This window comes from Nerophis ophidion, linkage group LG25 (assembly GCF_033978795.1).
Source record: "Nerophis ophidion isolate RoL-2023_Sa linkage group LG25, RoL_Noph_v1.0, whole genome shotgun sequence".
NCBI classification, from domain to species: domain Eukaryota; kingdom Metazoa; phylum Chordata; class Actinopteri; order Syngnathiformes; family Syngnathidae; genus Nerophis; species Nerophis ophidion.
The window spans coordinates 4,493,673-4,519,138 of NC_084635.1; the positions used below are offsets into that span (position 1 = coordinate 4,493,673).

The following is a 25,466-nucleotide window of genomic DNA, read 5'->3' on the forward strand; positions in this document are numbered from 1 at the left end:
CCTCATCCACGAATCTTTCATCGCTCAAATTAATGGGGAAATCGTCACTTTCTCGGTCCGAATCGCTCTTGCTGCTGGTGGCTATGATCATAAACAATGTTCAGAAGTGAGGAGCCCTACAACCCGATTTTCCAGAATTATCCTAGTAAATGTGTCTAATAACATCTGAATCGCTCCTACTGCCGTCACATTTTTTTTTAATAACATCTGAATCGCTCCCACTGCTGTCGCATTTTTTTTTAATAACATCTGAATCGCTCCCACAGCCGTCGACTTTTTTGTTTTTTTCTATTTCTTCACTCTAACTTTCCTCATCCACGAATCTTTCATCCTCGCTCAAATTAATGGGGAAATCGTCACTTTCTCGGTCCGAATACCTCTTGCTGGTGGTGGCTATGATCATAAACAATGTTCAGATGTAAGGAGCCCTACAACCCTATTTTCCAGAATTATCTTATTAAATGTGTCTAATAACATCTTAATCGTTCCCACTGCCGTCGCATTTTTTAATAACATCTGAATCGCTCTCACTTCCGTCGCCTTGTTTTTTCTAGTGCTTCACTCTAACTTTCCTCATCCACGAATCTTTCATCCTCGCTCAAATTAATGGGGAAATCGTCACTTTCTCGGTCCGAATCGCTCTTGCTGCTGGTGGCTATGATCATAAACAATGTTCAGAAGTGAGGAGCCCTACAACCCAATTTTCCAGAATGAACTTATTAAATGTGTCTAATAACATCTTAATCGCTCCTACTGCCGTCACATTTTTTTAATAACATCTGAATCGCTCCCACTGCCGTCGCCTTTTTTGTTTTTTCTAGTGCCTCACTCTAACTTTCCTCATCCACGAATCTTTCATCCTCGCTCAAATTAATGGGGAAATCGTCGCTTTCTCGGTCCGAATAGCTCTAGCTGCTGGTGGCCATGATTGTAAACAATGTTCAGATGTGAGGAGCTCCACAACCCGTGACATCACACGCACATCGTCTGCTACTTCCGGTACAGGAAAGGCTTTTTTATTAGCGAGTAAAAGTTGTGAACTTTATCGTCGATGTTCTCTACTAAATACTTTCAGCAAATCGCGAAAAGATCAAGTATGACACATAGAATGGACCTGCTATCCCCGTTTAAATAAGACAATCTCATTTCAGTAGGCCTGTAAGCCAGTTTTTTTTAACAGAATCCATTACATTTGTTTTTTTTTTATCAAGTGTTGCGTTCAGGGCCCTCCTGGGGTTTTTTGTATGGGGGCCCATTCTGCACAAAAGTACTATCATTCTTGCACAGAATGATGTCCTCAAGTGAATGATTTTCTTGAAAGCTAACCTCAAAAATGGGAACTTTGAAGAAAGGGGTAGTCATGTTAATGATATTTGCATCCACTGCAAATCTCCCACTCGTGTCCACTTAAAAATATTTGAAAAAAAATGCATGCACACTTATTTTATGTCATGAAGGTAGAGACGAGGTGCTGGGTGGAAACACGCTTAAAAAGCAGCACTTCGCAGCTCTGCAGCATCCCCTCCTCTGACGCCGTGGACCGGTCCTCATTTCTCGCACACCCAGTCGTGGAGTGGGAGCTGCGCACACGCACCAAGGTGCTGCTGGAGACACGCTGCCTGACGCGCGCACCCCCACTCAGGACTCCGTACCACGCAACTCCGACACAAATGGATATTTCCGTGGCTTTGTTATACCTCGTCCTTTTTTCCAAACCAGGTAAGAGGACGCACGCACGAATACGGAATTTGCGCGCGGGCGTGGAATTTCTTGCGTGGAAATTACGCGCGATTTAAAAAAAAAAAAAAAAAAAAGCGTGCATGTGAATGCAGTTTGCAGACTAAACATGATGCACGGGCTTGGGAGAGGGACAACTATTTGGTTTGTGCAGCCAGTGCACCTGACACCAGCTGTAGGTTGCAGCAACATATATGCGTTTATGCCAGGAACAAAAACAAAAAAAACTACTCTTAGGGGTTTAAAGTTGGTAATATTTCCTCACCGCAGAGACAAAGCAGGCTTACATTTAAGTGAAAATAAAATGCAACAACAAAAAGTCAAATAGAGTCGACACGAACAGGGTAAAATAAATATATTTTTAAAGATGGTCAAATGAAGTGGAAATCTCATAAAAAACAAAGTGATGTTTTTATAATAAATAAAGCTAAATATCGTCTGGACCAAAAAAAATAATTTTTATTACTCACTGGGTTTACTATATCTTAGTTATTGTGCAGAATAAATATTTTTTTAATCACAATAAGGCAGTGGTTCTCAAATGGGGGTATGCGTACCCCTGGGGGAACTTGAAGGTATTTTTTTTTTAAATATTCTAAAAATAGCAACAATTCAAAAATCCATTATAAATATATTTATTGAATAATACTTCAACAAAATATGAATGTAAGTTCATAAACTGTGAAAAGAAATGCAACAATGCAATATTCAGTGTTGACAGCTAGATTTTTTGTGGACATGTTCCATAAATATTGATGTTAAAGATTTTTTTTTTTGGTAAAAAAATGTTTAAAATTAATTTATTGAATCCAGATGGATCTCTATTACAATCCCCAAAGAGGGCACTTTAAGTTGATGATTACTTCTATGTGGAGAAATTTGTATTTATAATTGAATCACTTGTTTATTTTTCAACAAGATTTTAGTTATTTTTATATCTTTTTTTCCGAATAGTTCAAGAAAGACCACTACAAATGAGCAATATTTTTCACTGTTATACAATTTAAAAAATTCAGAAACAGATTACTTCTTTATCTTTTTTTTTTTTTCAACCAAAAATGCTTTGCTCTGATTAGGAGGTACTTGAATTAAAAAAATGTTCACAGGGGGTACATCACTGAAAAAAGGTTGAAAAGTACTGGATTAATCACGGGTGACCCCGATATTGGTACACACATTTGATTTTATTGTCAGAATGTCATCCAGGAAAAAAAAAATCAACATTTTACTTGGATGTCATTGATTGCTGCAACATTTGGTAACAGGTTTTTTTGGTTTTTTTTAATTATTATTTATTTTTTGTCCTGTCCAGCTACTCCCAAGCAAATCATATTGTTGATGTATAGATGCCCATACCGGCTGTTCATATTTACTTTACAAAACAGAAGTGTGGATACTTCTCCTATTGCCTTATGTTTTGTGTTTGTTTTTATTAAATGGATTTATATTATTAGTTAGTACAGCCGGGCCGGAGCAGGAGGGGACCGAAAGAAGGGGGAAAAAAGGAAGAGAGAGGGGGAAATTGCAGGGACGAGAGGTGGGATAAGACAGACGACAACAGCAAACACAACAATAACAACAATAGAACAACATCGGCTAATAGGATATGTGCAAATACGATGGTAAAAGTGATAGCAAAGAAGCAGTTAGTGAAATAACTATTAATAACACAGAAATGACAATGAGCTTTATTACACTACAAATGGATCAATACAAATACCAATTATCGTTATTCATTATCAACAATACGATTTTTTCAAATTCAACAAAACTAACTTGTGATGATAACCTAAAATAGAAAAGAAACTGTCATGTCTGTTCATGTTTCTCTTTAGTTATGTTCTGTTTTGCTTAAGACTCCATTGTTTCTTGTTTTTACACTTGTCTTATTACCATGCCAACCAATTAGATTTCACCTTGTACCCATGTCACGCACCTGTTTTCACCAATCACCATAGTTTTATTTAAGCCACAGTTACCAGGTAGCCAGTCTGGCAACATCACCTCCCTCTCACGGTCAATCACCCTCCATCACCTCCTGCACCCATGATATCCATGCTGTTTTTTCTCATGCCCTTGTTCTCGCCACAGTAAGTGTTTTTGTTTATGTCCATAGTTTATGCCATAGTGTAAGTTTTTTGTATTTTTTATTCATGCCATTGTGCAAGTGTTTTTGTTTATGTCCATAGTTTATGCCATAGTGTAAGTTTTTTTAATTTGTTATTCATGCCATTGTGCAAGTGTTTTTGTTTATGGCCATAGTTTATGCCATAGTGTAAGTTTTTTTAATTTGTTATTCATGCCATTGTGCAAGTGTTTTTGTTTATGGCCATAGTTTATGCCATAGTGTAAGTTTTTTTTCTTATTCATGCCATTGTGCAAGTGTTTTTGTTTTATGTTCATAGTTTTGTTTCATATCAAAGTATTTGTAGCGCCATTGTGCGCGCCTTTTGTTTGCTTCCTCTTTTGTAGTTTGTTGGTGTAATAAATAAAAGATGTACTTACATTCACGCCTTGCTGGCGCCAACTTTCCTTTGCCTTGGAAAAACAATCCACAAGTCCAAGTCGTGACAGAAACCAGATTAATGGAGGGAAAGAAGAAGCAGCAAACTATATTCAATCAATGTTTATTTATATAGCCCCAAATCACAAATGTCTCAAAGGACTGCACAAATCATTACGACCACGACATCCTCGGAAGAACCCACAAAAGGGCAAGGAAAACTCACACCCAGTGGGCAGGGAGAATTCACATCCAGTGGGACGCCAGTGACAATGCTGACTATGAGAAACCTTGGAGAGGACCTCAGATGTGGGCAACCCCCCCCCGTCTAGGGGACCGAAAGCAATGGATGTCGAGCGGGTCTAACATGATACTGTGAAAGTTCAATCCATAGTGGCTCCAACACAGCCGCGAGAGTTCAGTTCAAGCGGATCCAAGACAGCAGCGAGAGTCCCGTCCACAGGAAACCATCTCAAGCGGAGGCGGATCAGCAGCGTAGAGATGTCCCCAACCGATACATGCGAGCGGTCCATCCTGGGTCCCGACGAGCGGTCCATCCCGGGTCTCGACTCTGGACAGCCAGTACTTCATCCATGGTCATCGGACCGGACCCCCTCCACAAGGGAGGGGGGGGGACATAGGAGAAAGAAAAGAAGCGGCAGATCAACTGGTCTAAAAAGGAGGTCTATTTAAAGGCTAGAGTATACAGATGAGTTTTAAGGTGAGACTTAAATGCTTCTACTGAGGTAGCATCTCGAACTGTTACCGGGAGGGCATTCCAGAGTACTGGAGCCCGACCGCATATTAACCTTGTAGATTGTTATAGTAACGCTAGTCTGTGCCATGTGTTACCCAGTTTCCCCGAGGACAACAACAGAACAGCAGCAAATAGGATTTGTGCACATATGGTAAAAATGATAGCAAAGAAGCAGTTAGTGCAATAAATATTAATAATATATAAATGACTGAGCAGTTTTACACCATGAATGGAGTAATACTAAAACCAATAAAAATAGCACCATTGATAATGAATATTAACAATAATTACCTCCTATTATCAACAATACAATTGTTTCAAATGCAACAATACATATATGTAATGATAACTTGAAATACAAAAGAAAGCAGATACATGGAGTGGAAAGAAGGAGAAGCAACCGGTATTAACCTTGTAGATTGTTATGGTAACGATAGGTTAAGCTTTGTCAGTGTGCCGTGTGTTACCCGTTTTTTTCCCAGAGGACAAAAACGTTAATATGTTTGATGAAACATGATTATTGTTACGCCTGTAAGTTTATGTTTTGGTCAGGTTATGCTTAGTTTTTTTGGACATTTAAATTCTGTCTTAGCATTTCGTGGTTTGTTTTCGTCTCCATGCCAACCCATTACTTCTCACCTGTCACGTCACGTCCCTGTTCTCAGCCTCACCTGTTTTCACGAATCATCACAGCTACTTAAGTCACTCTGTTTCTTGTCTGCTTTCTGGGATCTTCACACTCGCACGCACCCTACCCATGCTGCACCTCCTTCATGCCCTCGTGCATAGTCCAAGTTTTTGTATTCATGCCATGTGCTTGTTTTGTTTATAGTTTATTATCATTCATGCCAATCGAGCAAGTGTTTTTGTTTCATGTTTGTAGTTTGGTGCATTTATGCTAGTCTTTTGTTTGTTCATAGCCAAGTGTCTGTACCTCCTTGTTTATTTTGTATTATAGTTTTAAATAAACAACCATGTACTCACGTCCACGCCTCGCTCGTGCTGATCCTCATCTGCGTCGAGGAAAAAAATCCATGTCCAAGCCTAGTTGTGACAATTATATGCATGAGTCTATGTATGTATATGTACTTGTATATGTATTGTTTTTTATTTGTAAGTACTTTCCAGTTGTTTTTGGGAATTATTTTGGCCAGCGAGCACAGTCGTCAGTCATTTTCGCACTGGTCTGATCACTGTGGCCGTTTAGCGGTTGCATGATGATTTGATACCATAATTATTTTGTGAATAATCATATAAGTTAACTCTTTGATATTGACGGACCCAGTAGAAATATTGGGAAATAACACAAGTATGCTTTTACCCCAAAAAATGGCCAGTTAATAGGATAATGCTAACCTGTATTTATTGACTCGAAAATGTTAAAATTCAATGATCTGTTGCATTTGACAACTGCTGAAATTCCGTACAAAGCTAACCATAGCCCGCTAACCTACAAATTTTCTCAACAAAATAGGGTACGATTTAAATGTACGTACAACACTTAAAACCTTTCGTATATAAGTATGCGGAATAAGATTATGGAATGGAATAGCAAATCACACTAAAATAATTGGGGATCCAAAAGTGAAGTGAAGTGAATTATATTTATATAGCGCTTTTCTCTAGTGACTCAAAGCGCTTTACATAGTGAAACCCAATATCTAAGTTACATTTAAACCAGTGTGGGTGGCACTGGGAGCAGGTGGGTAAAGTGTCTTGCCCAAGGACACAACGGCAGTGACTAGGATGGTGGAAGCGGGAATCGAACCTGCAACCCTCAAGTTGCTGGCACGGCCGCTCCACCAACCGAGCTATACCGCCCTGTGTCCTACTCATTAAAGTTTTAAAAAATAAATTATAAATTTTTTTACTGTTTACTTTGAGCACAATAAGCTCAAGATCAACTTCAGATATATCGGTCAATTTTAAGTTTTATTGTTTGTTTTAGGCCCTTTTAAAAAAACAGCTCAGTTTTTTATATGGTAAAACACAAAATATGCAAAATTTTCCCCAAAAAATATCTCAAAGTGGAATATTTAGTGTGATGTAATCAAAGCCTTGAATAGGTCGATAATTCAAAATGACATTGGTTTTGATTCATTATTATTTTTCAAAGAAAGAAACAGCCTGCATGGCAGCTTTTGTGTTATTAGAGTAAACATTGCAACATTTTCTTGTTACATTTCACCTGTTTGCTCTTTTATGCCACTTTTTATGTTTTTAATTTTTTTCAATTGTAATCTGTGCCGTGGGGGCCGTTTTAAAAATGACCCACGGGCCACAAATGGCCCCCGGGTCGCACTTTGGACACCCCTGGGTTACAGGTTACAAAAGCTTAAAAATGCAGACTTGGCCTAAAGACGTTTTCTCGATTATTGAAAATGATTGATTGAGAATCTGTATAAATTCGGAGATGATTTAATTTTTTTTTTGAGCCCCGATTTACTAATTTGGTTGTTTGTGTTACAAATTGAGTCCAGGCATTAAACAAATATGTTAGTAATTGCTGAGAAACGGATTAAATAAGCTTTGCTTCTTTTCGGACATTGAAATTGTAAAAAAAAAAAATGATGCACCACATTGTAATTGGTATGCATGTTCGAAATAGATGAATATTGCAACCATTACCATTTTATTATGTGTCCGTGTTGAATCATCTCTTCATCTTTCTCTCCGCCAGCTTTGGCTTTTGGGTCGGGTCAAGACTACCAGATCGATATCATCAATGAATTGGATTTGGCAAATGCCACCTATGGAATTACCCAAGTGGCGGGACTTCACAACAGCAGCAAGGCCTTCATTTTCCGAGGTAAGATAACATCAAAGTTTGATCGTTTTTTTTTAGTTCTGTGAAAAAAAAAAATCACCCTTTTAAGCATTATTGGGGATGGTGAAACCCTCATGGGAGCATTTTCGCCAAAATTCCACTCATGTATCAGTGTGTGTAGCTAAATAACGGCATGGAAACAAGAAAATGAATACATTTATTATATAAATAGATGTAAATGTCTTTAAAGGCGACCTAGGATGATTGTAATCTACATTGAATCATTGTAGTTTAGATACTATTGGTGTAAATGTTGCATACATTTTGCTCCAGAATCACATAAATTGGTGTAATTTCATTTTTTTTATAATATACAAAACTTTTATGAGAAGGTTGTGGTATGTGTGACCTTGTTTGTTGAATTTTTGTGCTGGTTGAGGTTTTTTCCGTGCACTATGACTAGGGAAGGTTGTTTGGTTTGGGTCACATTAAACATCCAATTGTGCTTATCTGTTTTTGATGTGAAAGAATGGACTACTCTAAAGAACGACTTAAAAAGTTGCAAGAATATTTTATTTATTTAAAAACTGATATTTGATTTTGGTTGGATGTGTCAAAATGCTTAAACGAAAATTAAAAACCATGTTGTTCGTGTGTTGGTGGAAGAGGCAGATAAATATAAGAATATTCTTCTTCCATCTGCTCCTTTCTGGTCATGGAAATGTATAAGAGATACTATTGGTGTAAATTTTGCATACATTTTGCTCCAGAATCACATCAATGGGTGTAATTTCATTTTTTTTATAATATACAAACTTAATTGAGAAGGTTGTGGTATGTGACCTTGTTTTTTGAATTTTTGTGCTGGTTGATTTTTTTCCACCTGCGCTATGACTAGGGAAGGTTGTTTGGTTTGGGTCACATTAAATATCCAAGAGTGCGAACAAATTTGATACAAATGTGCTTGTCTGTTGTTGGTGTGAAAGCATGGACTTCTCTAAAGAAAGACTTAAAAAGTTGCAAGAATATTTTATTTATTTAAAAACTGATATTTGATTTTGGTTGGACGTGTCAAAATGCTTAAACGAAAATTAAAAACCATCTTGTTCGTGTGTTGGTGGAAGAGGCAGATAAATATAAGAATATTATTCTTCCATCTGCTCCTTTCTGGTCATGGAAATGTATAAGAGATACTATTGGTGTACATTTTGCATACATTTTGCTCCAGAATCACATAAATGGGTGTAATTTCATTTTTTTTTATAACATACAAAACTTTCATGAGAAGGTTGTGGTATATATGTGACCTTGTTTGTTGAATTTTTGTGCTGGTTGATGTTTTTTTCCTGCACTATGACTAGGGAAGGTTGTTAGGTTTGGGTCACATTAAACATCCAATTGTGCTTATCTGTTTTTGATGTGAAAGCATGGACTTCTCTAAAGAACGACTTAAAAAGTTGCAAGAATATTTTTTTATTTAAAAACTGATTTTTGATTTTGGTTGGACGTTTTATTGTGAAAATGCTTCAATGTAAATTAAAAACTATGTTGGAGTTCGGGTGTTGGTGGAAGAGGCAGATAAATATAAGAATATTATTCTTCCATCTGCTCCTTTCTGGTCATGGAAATGTATAAGAGATACTATTGGTGTACATTTTGCATACATTTTGCTCCAGAATCACATAAATGGGTGTAATTTCATTTTTTAAAATAATATGCAAAACTTTTATGAGAAAGTTGTGGTATATGTGACCTTGTTTGTTGATTTTTCGTGCTGGTTGATTTTTTTCCACCTGCGCTATGACTAGGGAAGGTTGTTTGGTTTGGGTCACATTAAACATCCAAGAGTGCTTATCTGTTGTTGGTGTGAAAGCATGGACTTCTCTAAAGAACGACTTAAAAAGTTGCAAGAATATTTTATTTATTTAAAAACTGATTTTTGATTTTGGTTGGACGTGTCAAAATGCTTAAACGAAAATTAAAAACCATGTTGTTCGTGTGTTGGTGGAAGAGGCAGATAAATATAAGAATATTATTCTTCCATCTGCTCCTTTCTGGTCATGGAAATGTATAAGAGATACTATTGGTGTAAATTTTGCATACATTTTGCTCCAGAATCACATCAATGGGTGTAATTTCATTTTTTTTAATAATATACAAAACTTAATTGAGAAGGTTGTGGTATATGTGACCTTGTTTGTTTAATTTTTGTGCTGGTTGATTTTTTTCCCCTGCACTATGACTAGGGAAGGTTGTTTGGTTCACATTTAAATATTCAGGAGTGCGAACAAATTTGAAACAAATGTGCTTGTCTGTTGTTGGTGTGAAAGCATGGACTTCTCTAAAGAAGGACTTAAAAAGTTGCAAGAATATTTTATTTATTTAAAAACTGATTTTTGATTTTGGTTGGACTTGTTATTGTGAAAATGCTTCAATGAAATTTAAAAACTATGTCGGAGTTCAGGTGTTGGTGGAAGAAGCAGATAAATATAAGAATATTCTTCTTCCATCTGCTCCTTTCTGGTCATGGAAATGTATAAGAGATACTATTGGTGTAAATTTTGCATACATTTTGCTCCAGAATCACATCAATGGGTGTAATTTCATTTTTTTTATAATATACAAAACTTAATTGAGAAGGTTGTGGTATGTGACGTTGTTTGTTGAATTTTTGTGCTGGTTGAATTTTTTTCCCTGCACTATGACTTGGGAAGGTTGTTTGGTTTGGGTCACATTAAACATCCAAGAGTGCGGACAAATTTGCAACAAATGTGCTTGTCTGTTGTTGATGTGAAAGCATGGACTTCTCTAAAGAACGACTTAAAAAGTTGCAAGAATATTTTATTTATTTAAAAACTGATATTTGATTTTGGTTGGACGTGTCAAAATGCTTAAACGAAAATTAAAAACCATGTTGTTCGGGTGTTGGTGGAAGAGGCAGATAAATATAAGAATATTATTCTTCCATCTGCTCCTTTCTGGTCATGGAAATGTATAAGAGATACTATTGGTGTACATTTTAAATACATTTTGCTCCAGAATCACATCAATGGGTGTAATTTCTTTTTTTTAAATAATATGCAAAACTTTTATGAGAAAGTTGTGGTATATGTGACCTTGTTTGTTGAATTTTCGTGCTGGTTGATTTTTTTCCACCTGCGCTATGACTAGGGAAGGTTGTTTGGTTTGGGTCACATTAAACATCCAAGAGTGCTTATCTGTTTTTGATGTGAAAGCATGGACTTCTCTAAAGAACGACTTAAAACGTTGCAGGAATATTTTTTTATTTAAAAACTGATTATTGATTTTGGTTGGACATGTTATTGTGAAAATGATTAAACGAAAATTAAAAACCATGTTGTTCGTGTGTTGGTGGAAGAGGCAGATAAATATAAGAATATTATTTTTCCATCTGCTCCTTTCTGGTCATGGAAATGTATAAGAGATACTATTGGTGTACATTTTGCATACATTTTGCTCCGGAATCACATAAATGGGTGTAATTTCATTTTTTTGTATATAATATACAAAACTTAATTGAGAAGGTTGTGGTATGTGATGATGTTGAATTTTTGGGCTGGTTGATTTTTTTTCCACCTGCACTATGACTAGGGAAGGTTGTTTGGTTTGGGTCACATTAAATATCCAAGAGTGCGAACAAATTTTAAACAAATGTGCTTGTCTGTTGTTGGTGTGAAAGCATGGAATCCTCTAAAGAACGACTTAAAAAGTTGCAAGAATATTTTTTTATTTAAAAACTGATTTTTGATTTTGGTTGGACGTGTCATTGTGAAAATGCTTCAATGTAAATTAAAAACCATGTTGTTCGGGTGTTGGTGGAAGAGGCAGATAAATATGTGAATATTCTTCTTCCATCTGCTCCTTTCTGGTCATGGAAATGTATAAGAGATACTATTGGTGTACATTTTGCATACATTTTGGTCCAGAATCACATCAATGGGTGTAATTTAATTTTTTTTTATAATATACAAACTTTTATGAGAAGGTTGTGGTATAAGAGAACTTGTTTGTTGAATTTTTGTGCTGGTTGATTTTTTCCCCCTGCACTATGACTAGGGAAGGTTGTTTGGTTTGGGTCACATTAAATATCCAAGAGTGCGAACAAATTTGAAACAAATGTGCTTGTCTGTTGTTGGTGTGAAAGCATGGACTTCTCTAAAGAACGACTTAAAAAGTTGCAAGAATATTTTATTTATTTAAAAACTGATTATTGATTTTGGTTGGACGTGTCATTGTGAAAATGCTTCAATGAAATTTAAAAACTATGTTGGAGTTTGGGTGTTGGTGGAAGAGGCAGATAAATATAAGAATATTATTCTTCCATCTGCTCCTTTCTGGTCATGGAAATGTATAAGAGATACTATTGGTGTAAATTTTGCATACATTTTGCTCCAGAATCACATCAATGGGTGTAATTTCATTTTTTTTATAATATACAAAACTTAATTGAGAAGGTTGTGGTATGTGACGTTGTTTGTTGAATTTTTGTGCTGGTTGAATTTTTTTCCCTGCACTATGACTTGGGAAGGTTGTTTGGTTTGGGTCACATTAAACATCCAAGAGTGCGGACAAATTTGCAACAAATGTGCTTGTCTGTTGTTGATGTGAAAGCATGGACTTCTCTAAAGAACGACTTAAAAAGTTGCAAGAATATTTTATTTATTTAAAAACTGATATTTGATTTTGGTTGGACGTGTCAAAATGCTTAAACGAAAATTAAAAACCATGTTGTTCGGGTGTTGGTGGAAGAGGCAGATAAATATAAGAATATTATTCTTCCATCTGCTCCTTTCTGGTCATGGAAATGTATAAGAGATACTATTGGTGTACATTTTGCATACATTTTGCTCCAGAATCACATAAATGGGTGTAATTTCATTTTTTTTTATAATATACAAAACTTAATTGAGAAGGTTGTGGTATGTGATGTTGTTTGTTGAATTTTTGTGCTGGTTTATTTTTTTTCGCCCCCTGCATTATGACTAGGGAAGGTTGTTTGGTTTGGGTCACATTGATTTTGGTTGCACGTGTCATCGTGAAAATGCTTCAATGAAAATTAAAAGCTATATTATAGTTCGGGTGTTGGTGGAAGAGGCAGATAAATATGCGTATATTCTTCTCCCATCTGCTCCTTTCTGGTCATGGAAATGTATAAGAAACATAATTTAATGCTACATGTACAATTAATGGTTGAGCTGCTTTCGTTGGCCTCCAGATGGTGACAAAAAATACCGCTGGCTATTATTGTATGTGGTGTACAGTCCTTTGTTTTTCGACTGTGGTTGTTTTTAAAGGGCTTTATATATAAAGTTGGTATGGTGTGATATGAACACACCGGTCTTGGCCAAATTGTTATTTGGACTCGTACGGTCTTGCAGGCCTAATTCAAGACCCTGGTTGGCCGTAGTTTGGACACCCCTGCAGTAGACTATTAGGTATACCCGATCGCCAATATACTACCGTATTATCCGGACTATTGCGTTATTATATCAGCCGCACCCACTAATTTATAGGTACAAAATTCAATAAAAATCCCCCGTACATTAACCACTTCGGACTATTAGCCGCAGATATATACGTTGCGAAATTAGTTATTTACGCAGAAATATTCTGTAAATGTTTATTTACATATTTTAATTGTTTCCAAAGAGTGTGTTGTAAAACGGCTGATCAAACAAAACAGAACCCATTAGCTGCGGAAGCGGTAGGCAATAGATGGATGGATGGATGGGACAAATGGATGGATTGATGGATGGAAACAATACAACAATAAAGACGTTCTAAGTTAATAATACTAACACAGACACTTGTAAACATGTCGGCATATTAGCTATTGCTAACAATGCTAGCGTCATTACGATAGCACGTACAAATATGCATGGAAACACTCCTACAGACATCACACATGGGACGGTTGATTGATTGATTGATTGATTGATTGATTAAGACTTTTATTAGTAGATTGCACAGTAGTGAAGTGAAGTGAATTCTATTTATATAGCGCTTTTTCTCTAGTGACTCAAAGCGCTTTACATAGTGAAACCCAATATCTAAGTTACATTTAAAGCAGTGTGGGTGGCACTGGGAGCAGGTGGGTAAAGTGTCTTGCCCAAGGACACAACGGCACTGACTAGGTTGGCAGAGGCGGGAATCGAACCTGGAACCCTCAAGTTGCCGGCACGGCCACTCTACCAACCGAGCTAAACCGTACAGTACATATTCCGTACAATTGACCCCAAAATGGTAACACCCGAATAAGTTTTTCAACTTGTTTAAGTCGGGGTCCACTTTAATCAATTCATGGTTTAGTAAGTATAATCAACTGTATCCATCCATCCATTTTCTACCGCTTGTCTTTCTCGGGGTGGCGGGGGTTGGTGGAGCCAATCCCAGCTGCACTCGGGCGGAAGGGGCGTACACCCTGGATAGGGCAATGAATAGTTTTAGTTGTATTGTAATTGTAACGATGAATCAATCAATCAATCAATGTTTATTTATATAGCCCCAAATCACAAATGTCTCAAAGGACTGCACAAATCATTACGACTACAACATCCTCGGAAGAACCCACAAAAGGGCAAGGAAAACTCACACCCAGTGGGCAGGGAGAATTCACATCCAGTGGGACGCCAGTGACAATGCTGACTATGAGAAACCTTGGAGAGGACCTCAGATGTGGGCAACCCCCCCCCTCTAGGGGACCGAAAGCAATGGATGTCGAGCGGGTCTAACATGATACTGTGAAAGTTCAATCCATAGTGGCTCCAACACAGCCGCGAGAGTTCAGTTCAAGCGGATCCAAGACAGCAGCGAGAGTCCCGTCCACAGGAAACCATCTCAAGCGGATCAGCAGCGTAGAGATGTCCCCAACCGATACAGGCGAGCGGTCCATCCTGGGTCCTGACGAGCGGTCCATCCTGGGTCTCGACTCTGGACAGCCAGTACTTCATCCATGGTCATCGGACCGGACCCCCTCCACAAGGGAGGGGGGGACATAGGAGAAAGAAAAGAAGCGTTAGATCAACTGACATTGTGGGCAAAGACCCAGGATGGACCGCTCGCCTGTATCGGTTGGGGACATCTCTACGCTGCTGATCCGCTTGAGATGGTTTCCTGTGGACGGGACTCTCGCTGCTGTGTTGGAGCCACTATGGATTGAACTTTCACAGTATCATGTTAGACCCGCTCGACATCCATTGCTTTCGGTCCCCTAGAGGGGGGGGGGGGGGGGGGGTTGCCCACATCTGAGGTCCTCTCCAAGGTTTCTCATAGTCAGCATTGTCACTGGCGTCCCACTGGATGTGAATTCTCCCTGCCCACTGGGTGTGAGTTTTCCTTGCCCTTTTGTGGGTTCTTCCGAGGATGTTGTAGTCGTAATGATTTGTGCAGTCCTTTGAGACATTTGTGATTTGGGGCTATATAAATAAACATTGATTGATTGATTGATTGATTGACCTCTGGGTTGTCCTGAAGAATTTGGAGGTAATCCTCCTTTTTCCTTGTCCCATTTACTCTCTGTAAAGCACCAGCGAAACAGGCCCAGAGCATAATACTATTAGCACCGTGCTTGTAGGTGTTCCTGGGATTAAAGGCCTTACCTTTTCTTCTCAAAACATATTGCTGGCTAACAGCTCAATTTCTGTTTAACCTGACATCACATGGACAAAGATAAGACCTTCTGGAGGAAAAGTCTGTGGTCAGATGCAACAAAAACACGATCTCGGTGCTATCAATGCGGACCTTTGTCTACGACAAGTGTTAGAAGAAACTTTCGCATTCTGTGCACCTTTGAAAAGGTCTAACGATTGTCTTCAGAGCCTCTTTCGTACTCCCGTGGCGCCCCAAACCTGAAACCCATTGTTGAATAATAGAATGAACGCAGAAGTGCGAGTGTGCGGAGAGAGATTAAGGTTCTAAAAATAAAAGGGAGTGCTTTTTGCTGTTTTCATGTAAGATACTTTGTATCTGCAACAGTTGAACAGCAAACTATTACATTTGAAAAGATGTATGTGGTGGAGTGTTGACGTTTCAAAGGCTTCAAAGAAATGCAGAACATGAGTTTGATTTGTCTCTCAGGGGAGAATGACTGTTAAAAAAAAAAAAAGCTGCTACAAAAACCTGAATCTGTATGGAAAAAAAAGAGAAAAATAACTGAAGGAAAGCAGAGAGAACTGATGTTTTTATTTCTCTGTTGTGACAATATTGCAGCTGAGGGATGCTGGCACAAATCCCGGTTGCTTCTGCAGCCTCGGTTGTTAAGCACTTTGGAGTGTGTGTGAATGCAGGGCAGCTAATTAGCCAAATATCGGGCGGAGCTGTCCAAGTTTGAAGGATGGAGGACACACTTTCTTTTTTCGTTAACACATTTGCACATAGGGTTGCAAAATTCCAGGAATATTCAAAGTTGGAAACTTTCCATGGAATTAATGGGGAAATAACGGGAATAAACATTGAATGCACCATGCAGATCTTGCAGCATGATTATTAGATAAAACAACCTGATTTAATTCAGTTGAATTATTACCCCTGCACTGTGCATTCCTCCATCACACATGTAGTGCATTCTTCCATCACATGCACAGATAATTCCCCAGCTATTGAGGCCACACTGGTTTTTGAGCCCGAGGACTTCATCCAGTCAGGTGTAACCTACTCAGTGGCCTAGTGGTTGGAGTGTCCGCCCTAGATCGGTAGGTTGTGAGTTCAAACCCGACCCAGTCATACCAAAGACTATACAAATGGGACCCATTACCTCCCTGCTTGAGACTCAGCATCAAGGGTTGGAATTGGGGGTTAAATCACCAAAAATGATTCCCGGGCGTGGCACTGCTGCTGCTCACTGCTCCCCTCACTTCCCAGGGGGTGAACAAGGGGATGGGTCAAATGCAGAGGGCATATTTCACCACACCTACTGTGTGTGTGTGTGTGTGTGTGTGTGTGTGTGTGTGTGTGTGTGTGTGTGTGACAATCATTGGTAGTTTAACTTTACTTTAATTGCTTGTTACTGTATGACTGTAGACTACTCCAGCAGACTTCCACTCAAGCTAGCTCGCTGTTCCTGTACTTGTTAAATGATTTTGGGGACAATACAGTATCTCTTTTGTACCACCACAGTCTCAAAATGAACCGAAAATATTTCTCCGTTAGCCGTGATGCTAATTTTCTCTATGTTAATTCCCATTCATTTATGCTAACAACTTTAGCGATCCGAATTTACCTTTTTTGTGATCTGTAAAGTTCAACTAGCAAATACATAATCAAAAGTTTCCTCTGCTTTCTGTTCTGCTAGCTATTCTGTTGTCAAAGAATGTAGGTTATAGTTTAATTTAGCATGCTGGTTGAGTGTTCATTTATTCATCGAGCTTATTTCCATTCAATTGTCCATCAGTAAAATATTTTTAAAGACTACTCTAATTGTTGAACTGACTATTTATAATCTGTGTGTGGCATTGCAGTAGTGTTTTACAAGCTTTGCATCTTATTCTTTAGCAGGGGTCACCAACCTTTTTGAAACCAAGAGCTACTTCTTGGGTACTGATTAATGCCAAGGGCTACCAGTTTGATACACACTTCAATAAATTGCCAGAAATAGCCAATTTGCTCAATTTAGCTTGAATAAATAAATCTATATATATTAAAAAAAATTGGTATTTCTGTCTGTCATTCCGTCATACATTTTTTTTCCTTTTAAGGATGTTTTTTTGTAGAGAATAAATGATGAAAAAAACACTTAATTGAACCGTTTAAAAGAGGAGAAAAAAAAATGAAAATAAAAATTTGAAACATAGTTCATCTTAAATTTCGACTCTTTAAAATTCAAAATTCAACCAAAAAAAAAAAGAATAGAAAAACTAGCTAATTCGGATCTATTTGAAAAAAATAAAAAAAGAATGTATGGAACATCATTAGTAATTTTTCCTGATTAAGATTAATTTTAGAATTTTGATGACATGTTTTATATAGGTTATAATCCAATCTGCACTTTGTTATACATAACAAATTGGACCAAGCTATATTTCTAACAAAGACAAATCATTGTTTCTTCTAGATTTTCCAGAACAAAATTTTTTAAATACATTCAAAAGACTTTGAAATAAGATTTGAATTTGATTCTACAGATTTTGTACATTTGCCAGAATATTTTTTCTGAAACCCAAGGTTTCTCATTGTCGTCCCATTGGGTTGAGTTTTTCCTTGCCCTGATGTGGGATCTGAGCGGAGGATGCCGTTGTGGCTCGTGCAGCCCTTTGAGACACTCGTGCTTTAGGGCTATATAAGTAAACCTTGATTTGATTGATTGAAATCATTACTGCAGGAGAAAATAAAAAAGTCCTACGGAAGTGGTGCTGTCAGGAGGGTGCGAGTCCACTTGAGTCCTGCAGGTGGCAGTTGCGCGCATGTCAATTTGGCTTCTTTTGCAGCGCTATGTTAAAGGCCTACTGAAAGCCACTACTAGCGACCACACAGTCTGATAGTTTATATATCAATGATGAAATATTAACATTGCAACACATGCCAATACGGCCGCTTTAGTTTACTAAATTGCAATTTTAAATTTCCTGCGAGGTATCCTGCTAAATACGTCGCGGAAAGATGACGCGTGTGCGTGACGTCACCGGTGGTAGCGGACATGTTCTCCCAGCACCGATCACAGCTAAAAGTAGTGTGTTTTTATCGCATAATTACACAGTATTCTGGACATCTGTGTTGCTGAATCTTTTGCAATTTGTTCAATTAATAATGGAGACGTCAAAGAAGAAAGATGTTGGTGGAAAGCGGTGTATTGCAGCCGGCTGTAGCAACACAAACACAGCCGGTGTTTCTTTGTTTGTTGTGAAGCTTTAATATGAAACAGAGCGGTCAAACCAACATGTTTCTCTACCACATGTCAACCGGCAGGTTTCTGTGGGAAAATTGTGGTAATAAGTCGGCTCTTACCGTAAACATAAGCGGAGCTTGTGTCGTTCCTCCTGCAGCTGTCAAAGAGGCAGCTGCGACTTTCTTGGCTCCTCCATGGCTTCCCTCAAAGACACTGGCGGTCACCACACCCCTCCAACTTTCAGGTATGACCATATAATCTCACTAAAACACTAGTAACACAATAAGCACCTCCAAGTCCGAGTCCATGGTTCTCGCCCGGAAAAGGGTGGAGTGCCATCTCCGGGTTGGGGAGGAGACCCTGCCCCAAGTGGAGGAGTTCAAGTACCTAGGAGTCTTGTTCACGAGTGGGGGAAGAGCGGATCGTGAGATCGACAGGCGGATCGGTGCGGCGTCTTCAGTAATGCGGACGTTGTATCGATCTGTTGTGGTGAAGAAGGAGCTGAGCCGGAAGGCAAAGCTCTCAATTTACCGGTCGATCTACGTTCCCATCCTCACCTATGGTCATGAGCTTTGGGTCATGACCGAAAGGATAAGATCACGGGTACAAGCGGCCGAAATGAGTTTCCTCCGCCGGGTGGCGGGGCTCTCCCTTAGAGATAGGGTGAGAAGCTCTGCCATCCGGGAGGAGCTCAACGTAAAGCCGCTGCTCCTTCACATCGAGAGGAGCCAGATGAGGTGGTTCGGGCATCTGGTCAGGATGCCACCCGAACGCCTCCCTAGGGAGGTGTTTAGGTCACGTCCAACCGGTAGGAGGCCACGGGGAAGACCCAGGACACGTTGGAAAGACTATGTCTCCCGGCTGGCCTGGGAACGCCTCGGGATCCCCCGGGAAGAGCTAGACGAAGTGGCTGGGGATAGGGAAGTCTGGGCTTCCCTGCTTAGGCTGCTGCCCCCGCGACCCGACCTCGGATAAGCGGAAGATGATGGATGGATGGATGGATAAGGGATTTTCCAGAATTATCCTAGTAAATGTGTCTAATAACATCTGAATCGCTCCCACTGCCCTCGTCTTTTTTTTCTCACCTAGTCCTTCACTCTAACTTTCCTCATCCACAAATTTTTCATCCTCGCTCAAATAAATGGGGAAATTGCCGCTTTCTCGATCAGAATCTCTCTCCCTGCTGGTGGCTATGATTGTAAACAATGTTCAGATGTGATGAGCCCTACAACCCGTGACGTCACGCGCACATCGTCTGCTACTTCCGGTACAGGCAAGGCTTTTTTATTAGCAACCAAAAGTTGCGAACTTTATCGTGGATGTTCTCTACTAAATCCTTTCAGCAAAAATATGGCAATATCGCGAAATGATCAAGTATGACACATAGAATGGACCTGCTATCCCCGTTTAAATAAGGACATCTCATTTTAGTAGGCCTTTAAAGGCCTACTGAAAGCCACTACTAGCCACCACGCAGTCTGATAGTTTATATATCAATGATGAAATATTAACATTGCAACACATGCCAATACGGCCTTTTTAGTTTACTAAATCTCAATTTTAAATTTCCCGCGAGTTGCTTGTTGAAAACGTCGCGGAATGATGACTCATACGCGTGACGTCACTGACTGTCAAGAACTATTAGCAGCTGCTCCGCTCGCGGCTAAAAGTCGTCTGCTTTAACCGCATAATTACACAGTATTCTGGACATCTGTGTTGCTGAATCTTTTGCAATTTGTCCATTTAATAATGGAGACGTCAAAGAAGAAAGATGTTGGTGGAAAGCGGTGTATTGCAGCTGTCTTTAGCACCGAGACAGAGCCGATGTTTCTTTGTTTGTTGTGAAGCTTTACTATGGAACAGAGCGGTCAAGCGAACATGTTTTCTCTACGTCAACCAGCGTGTTTTTGGATGGGGAAATTGTGATATATATCTTAACGGAAAAATCATTTGATTATTCGTCGTCATGCGGCAGCTGTGAGCTTGGCTCCTCGGCTTCTCTCTGAGACACTTCGTGTTCACCGCAGCCATCTGACCTCGAGGTATGTTTTTACAATCTTTAAAATCTCACTAAAACACTATTAAAACAATAAGCAGATAAGGGATATTCCAGAATTATCTTAATGTGTCTAATTACATCTGAAATGCTCACACTGCCGTCGCCCGGAGCCGTCGCTTTTTTTTTCTTCTTTCTATTCCTTCACTATCAATATCCTAATTCACAAATCTTTCATCCTCGCTCAAATTTATGGGGAAATTGTTGTTTTCTAGGTCCGAATAGCTCCTTTTGTTGGAGGCTCCCATCAAAAACAATGGGAATATGTGTGGAGCTCTACAACCCGTGACATCACGTGCACATACTTCCGGTACAGGCAAGGCTTTTCTATTAGCGACCAAAAGTTGCTAACTTTATCGTGGATGTTCTCTACTAAATCCTTTCAGCAAAAATATGGCAATATCGCGAAATGATGAAGTATGACACATATAATGGACCTGCTATCCCCGTTTAAATAAGAACATCTCATTTCAGTAGGCCTTTAAAGTAGGGGAGCGTGCTTCTATTCCCGTTTTTTTTTTTTTTAACTCTCGGCAGTCTCAGCCACCGATTGGCGTTGCAAAATGTCAACAACAATGGATGTCCTAATAAGTCCCTGCTACGAACGGTCCGTGATTAACAGTCTGCGAGGAGCCGTGCGGCGGACTAAGTGATTATTCAGCATGATTTATGTATGCTGGGTGTAATCATATTGTGTTCTGCGCTCAATATCATATTTCATTTGTTTCTACGTGCAAGAGCATATTGAAATGGAGTCGAAATAGTTCTCGGAAGAGGCAACCCCGGTGTTGTAATTAGTGTCCAAAGTACTGGTTAAAGGGGAACGTTATCACAATTTCAAAAGGGTTAAAAACAATATAAATCAATTCCCACTGGCTTGTTGTATTTTTTGAAGTTTTTTAAAAAATGTTACCGGTCCCGGAATATCTCTAAATAAAGCTTTAAAGTGCCTTATTTTCGCTATCTTGGAAACCACTATCCATTTCCCTGTGACGTCATACAGTGCTGCCAATACAAACAACATGGCGGTTACCACAGCAAGATATAGCGACATTAGCTCGGATTCAGACTCGGATTTCAGCGACTTAAGCGATTCAACAGATTACGCATGTATTGAAACAGATGGTCGGAGTATGGAGGCAGATAGCGAAAACGAAATTGAAGAAGAAATTGAAGCTATTGAGCGAATTGACGCTATTCGGCCATAGCGTGGGTGTACCTAATGAAGTGGCCCATAGCATGGCTGCCTTATTAGCATCGCCGGTAAAATGTGCGGACCAAACGATCAGGACTTTCGCATCTTGTGACACTGGAGCAACTTAAATGCGTCGATTGGTAAGTGTTTGTTTCGCATTAAATGTGGGTATCTAGTTTCAAATGTACATACAGCTAGCATAAATAGCATGTTAGCATTGATTAGCGTAGCATGTTCACTTCCAAAGACATTCACCTGGGGATAGGTTGATTGGCAACACTAAATGGTCCCTAGTGTGTGAATGTTGTCTGTCTATCTGTGTTGGCCCTGCGATGAGGTGGCGACTTGTCCAGGGTGTACCCCGCCTTCCGCCCGATTGTAGCTGAGATAGGCGCCAGCGCCCCTCGCGACCCCGAACGGGAATAAGCGGCAGAAAATGGATGGATGGATGGATGTTAGCATCGATTAGCTGGCAGTCATGCCGTGACCAAATATGTCTGATTAGCACATAAGTCAACAACATCAACAAAACTCACCTTTGTGATTTCGTTGACTTAATGGTTGCAAATGCATCTGCAGGTTATCCATACATCTCTGTGCCATGGGACGGGCGTGGGGCAGTGGGAGAGTGGCGCAGTGGGAGAGTGGCCTTGCGCAACCCGAGGGGCCCTGGTTCAAATCCCACCAAGTACCAACCTCGTCACGTCCGTTGTGTCCTGAGCAAGACACTTCACCCTTGCTCCTGATGGGTGCTAGTTGGCGCCTTGCATGGCAGCTCCCTCCATCAGTGTGTGAATGTGTGTGTGAATGGGTGAATGTGGAAGTAGTGTCAAAGCGCTTTGAGTACCTTGAAGGTAGAAAAGCGCTATACAAGTACAACCCATTTATTTATTTATCATTTATGTCTGTCTTAGCATCGCCGGTCAAATGTGGAGACACTCTGGTACATTCAATGGGGGTCTGGCGGCAGATTTCTTGCCGGTGGTGCAACTTGAATCCCTCCCTGTTAGTGTTGTTACACCCTCCGACAACACACCCACCAGGCATGATGTCTCCAAGGTTCCAAAAAATAGTCGAAAAAACGGAAAATAACAGAGCTGAGACCCGGTGTTTGTAATGTGAAAATGAAAATGGCGGGTGTGTTACCTCGGTGACGTCACATTCTGACGTCATCGCTAAAAGAGCGATAAACAGAAAGGCGTTTAATTTGCCAAAATTCACCCATTTAGAGTTGGGAAATCGGTTAAAAAAATACATGGTCTTTTTTCTGCACCATCAAGGTATATATTGACGCTTGCATAGGTTTGGTGATAATGTTCCCCTTTAACAGACAGTTGAGGCTGGACATCGGCACCATTGCCTCCCACAATATCACCATCAGCATCTGCTCCACAGGAATAATCATGTCTTTATCTCATCTCTCTATCCATCTCTGCTCCCAAGAATATTGCACCAGTTTAGGAAGGACTGACACTAAAAAAACGTCTTTATCTCAATGTGTGATCCGACCTTTTGATGAACAAGACGGGGGGAAAAAAAAGAATGCTAATACTCTCCCGCTGGGCACTAATAACCGGGAACCAAGCACGTATTTGCATATTTGTTGTAGTTTGTACTTTTCATTAACAGGGTTGTGGGGGAGGGGGGTTGCTAATATCCTGTATGTTCTGTCTTTAGTCTTATCAGGATGACTGCATGGGAACATCTATGTCAGGGGTCGGGAACCTTTTTGGTGGAAAGAGCCATAGAAGCCAAATATTTAAAAATGTCTTTCTGTGAGAGCCATATAATGTTTTTTAAACATTGAATACAACATTTTTATGTGTAACAGGTGCGGTAGAACAGTCTTTTTCAACCACTGTGCCGTGAAATACAGTCTGGTGTGCGGTGGGAGATCTAATTTCACCTATATGGGTTAAAAATTATTTTTGCAAACCAGTAATTCCAGTCTGAAAATGATGTGGTGTTGTTGAGTGGAATGAATGAATGAAATAAGTTTATTTCGGTCATATAATCAATCAAATCAAATCAATCAAGCATTGTGTGTGATCAGTTTTACAGTACATGTTATATGTGTACAATAATGCACATTTACACATAAAAGAAAAGAAAAAGAATGACCAAAAAAGGAATAGGCTGAAGCCAAAGCTTATATTTGCCTATCCTATACCTTCACAGAAAATTAGATTGCCTGGAACATCAACATAAAACAATAAATAAATCAAAAATCAATGGGATGAAAGTAATTGTGACTATATTTTATAATTTTCAATTATTTCACCTTTCAATGTTTTCTTAAATCAATCAATCAATCAATCAATGTTTATTTATATAGCCCCAAATGTCTCAAAGGACTGCACAAACCATTACGACTACAACATCCTCGGAAGAACCCACAAAAGGGCAAGGAAAACTCACACCCAGTGGGCAGGGAGAATTCACATCCAGTGGGACGCCAGCGACAATGCTGACTATGAGAAACCTTGGAGAGGACCTCAGATGTGGGCAACCCCCCCCCCCTCTAGGGGACCGAAAGCAATGGATGTCGAGCGGGTCCAACATGATACTGTGAAAGTTCAATCCATAGTGGCTCCAAGACAGCAGTGAGAGTCCCGTCCACAGGAAACCATCTCAAGCGGATCAGCAGCGTAGAGATGTCCCCAACCGATACAGGCGAGCGGTCCATCCTGGGTCCCGACGAGCGGTCCATCCTGGGTCTCGACTCTGGACAGTCAGTACTTCATCCATGGTCATCGGACCGGACCCCCTCCACAAGGGAGGGGGGGACATAGGAGAAAGAAAAGAAGCGGCAGATCAACTGGTCTAAAAAGGAGGTCTATTTAAACCTTACCAAAGAATTGCATGTCTTCAGCTCATCACTGAGCTTGTTCCACCATTTAACTCCTAAAACTGTAATACATTTGTATTTTATATTTGTTCTCGCTTTACCCATTTCAAAAATCGATATCCCCCGTAAATGATAGTTTTCTCCTCTTAAATGAAATAGCCTGCGAACACAAGCTGGAAGGCTGTTGTTCTTTACTCGAAACATAATTTCCATTGTTTTTAAAAACACAATGTCGGAAAATTTTAACACATTTGAACTCATAAATAAAGGATTGGTATGTTCATAGTAGCACGCTTTGTGTATTATTCTAATGACCCTTTTTTGAAGTTTTATGATTGGGTCTATGTTTGTTTTATACACATTTTCCCCAAATTTCAACACAATACGTTAAATATGGAAAAATAAAAGAATAATACAACATATGCAGGCATGTCTTATTCAGCATGTGTCTTACTTTATAAAGAATAGCAATAGATTTGGATATTTTTCCTTTTATATATTCAATATGCGGTTTCTAACACAGTTTATGATCAATTATTATTCCCAAGAATTTAGTTTCATATACTCTATCAATTTCCACATGATTTAACTTTAATTTTGCTTCACAATTTGTCCTTGCACCACGAAACACCATAAATTTAGTTTTCTTATCATTTAATGATAACTTATTAATATCAAACCATTTTTTTAGTTGAATTAACTCAACCTCCATTATCCTCAACACTTCAAGTCTTCTCCTGAACAATATACAATATAATTTTTG

At 39.3% G+C, this 25,466-nt stretch overlaps 1 protein-coding gene across 1 annotated transcript in view; it reads left to right on the forward strand.

Moving 5' to 3' along the window:
* Window positions 1-1,609: 1,609 nt before the first annotated feature.
* LOC133543114 (protein kinase C-binding protein NELL1-like) overlaps window positions 1,610-25,466 on the forward strand; it is an 881,729-nt gene continuing 857,872 nt past the window's right edge. Inside the window, exons 1-2 of the mRNA XM_061887562.1 lie at window positions 1,610-1,719; window positions 7,678-7,806. Coding sequence (XP_061743546.1) covers window positions 1,671-1,719; window positions 7,678-7,806 — 178 coding nt within the window. The 5' untranslated portion in view covers window positions 1,610-1,670. The remainder of the gene's footprint in view (window positions 1,720-7,677; window positions 7,807-25,466) is intronic.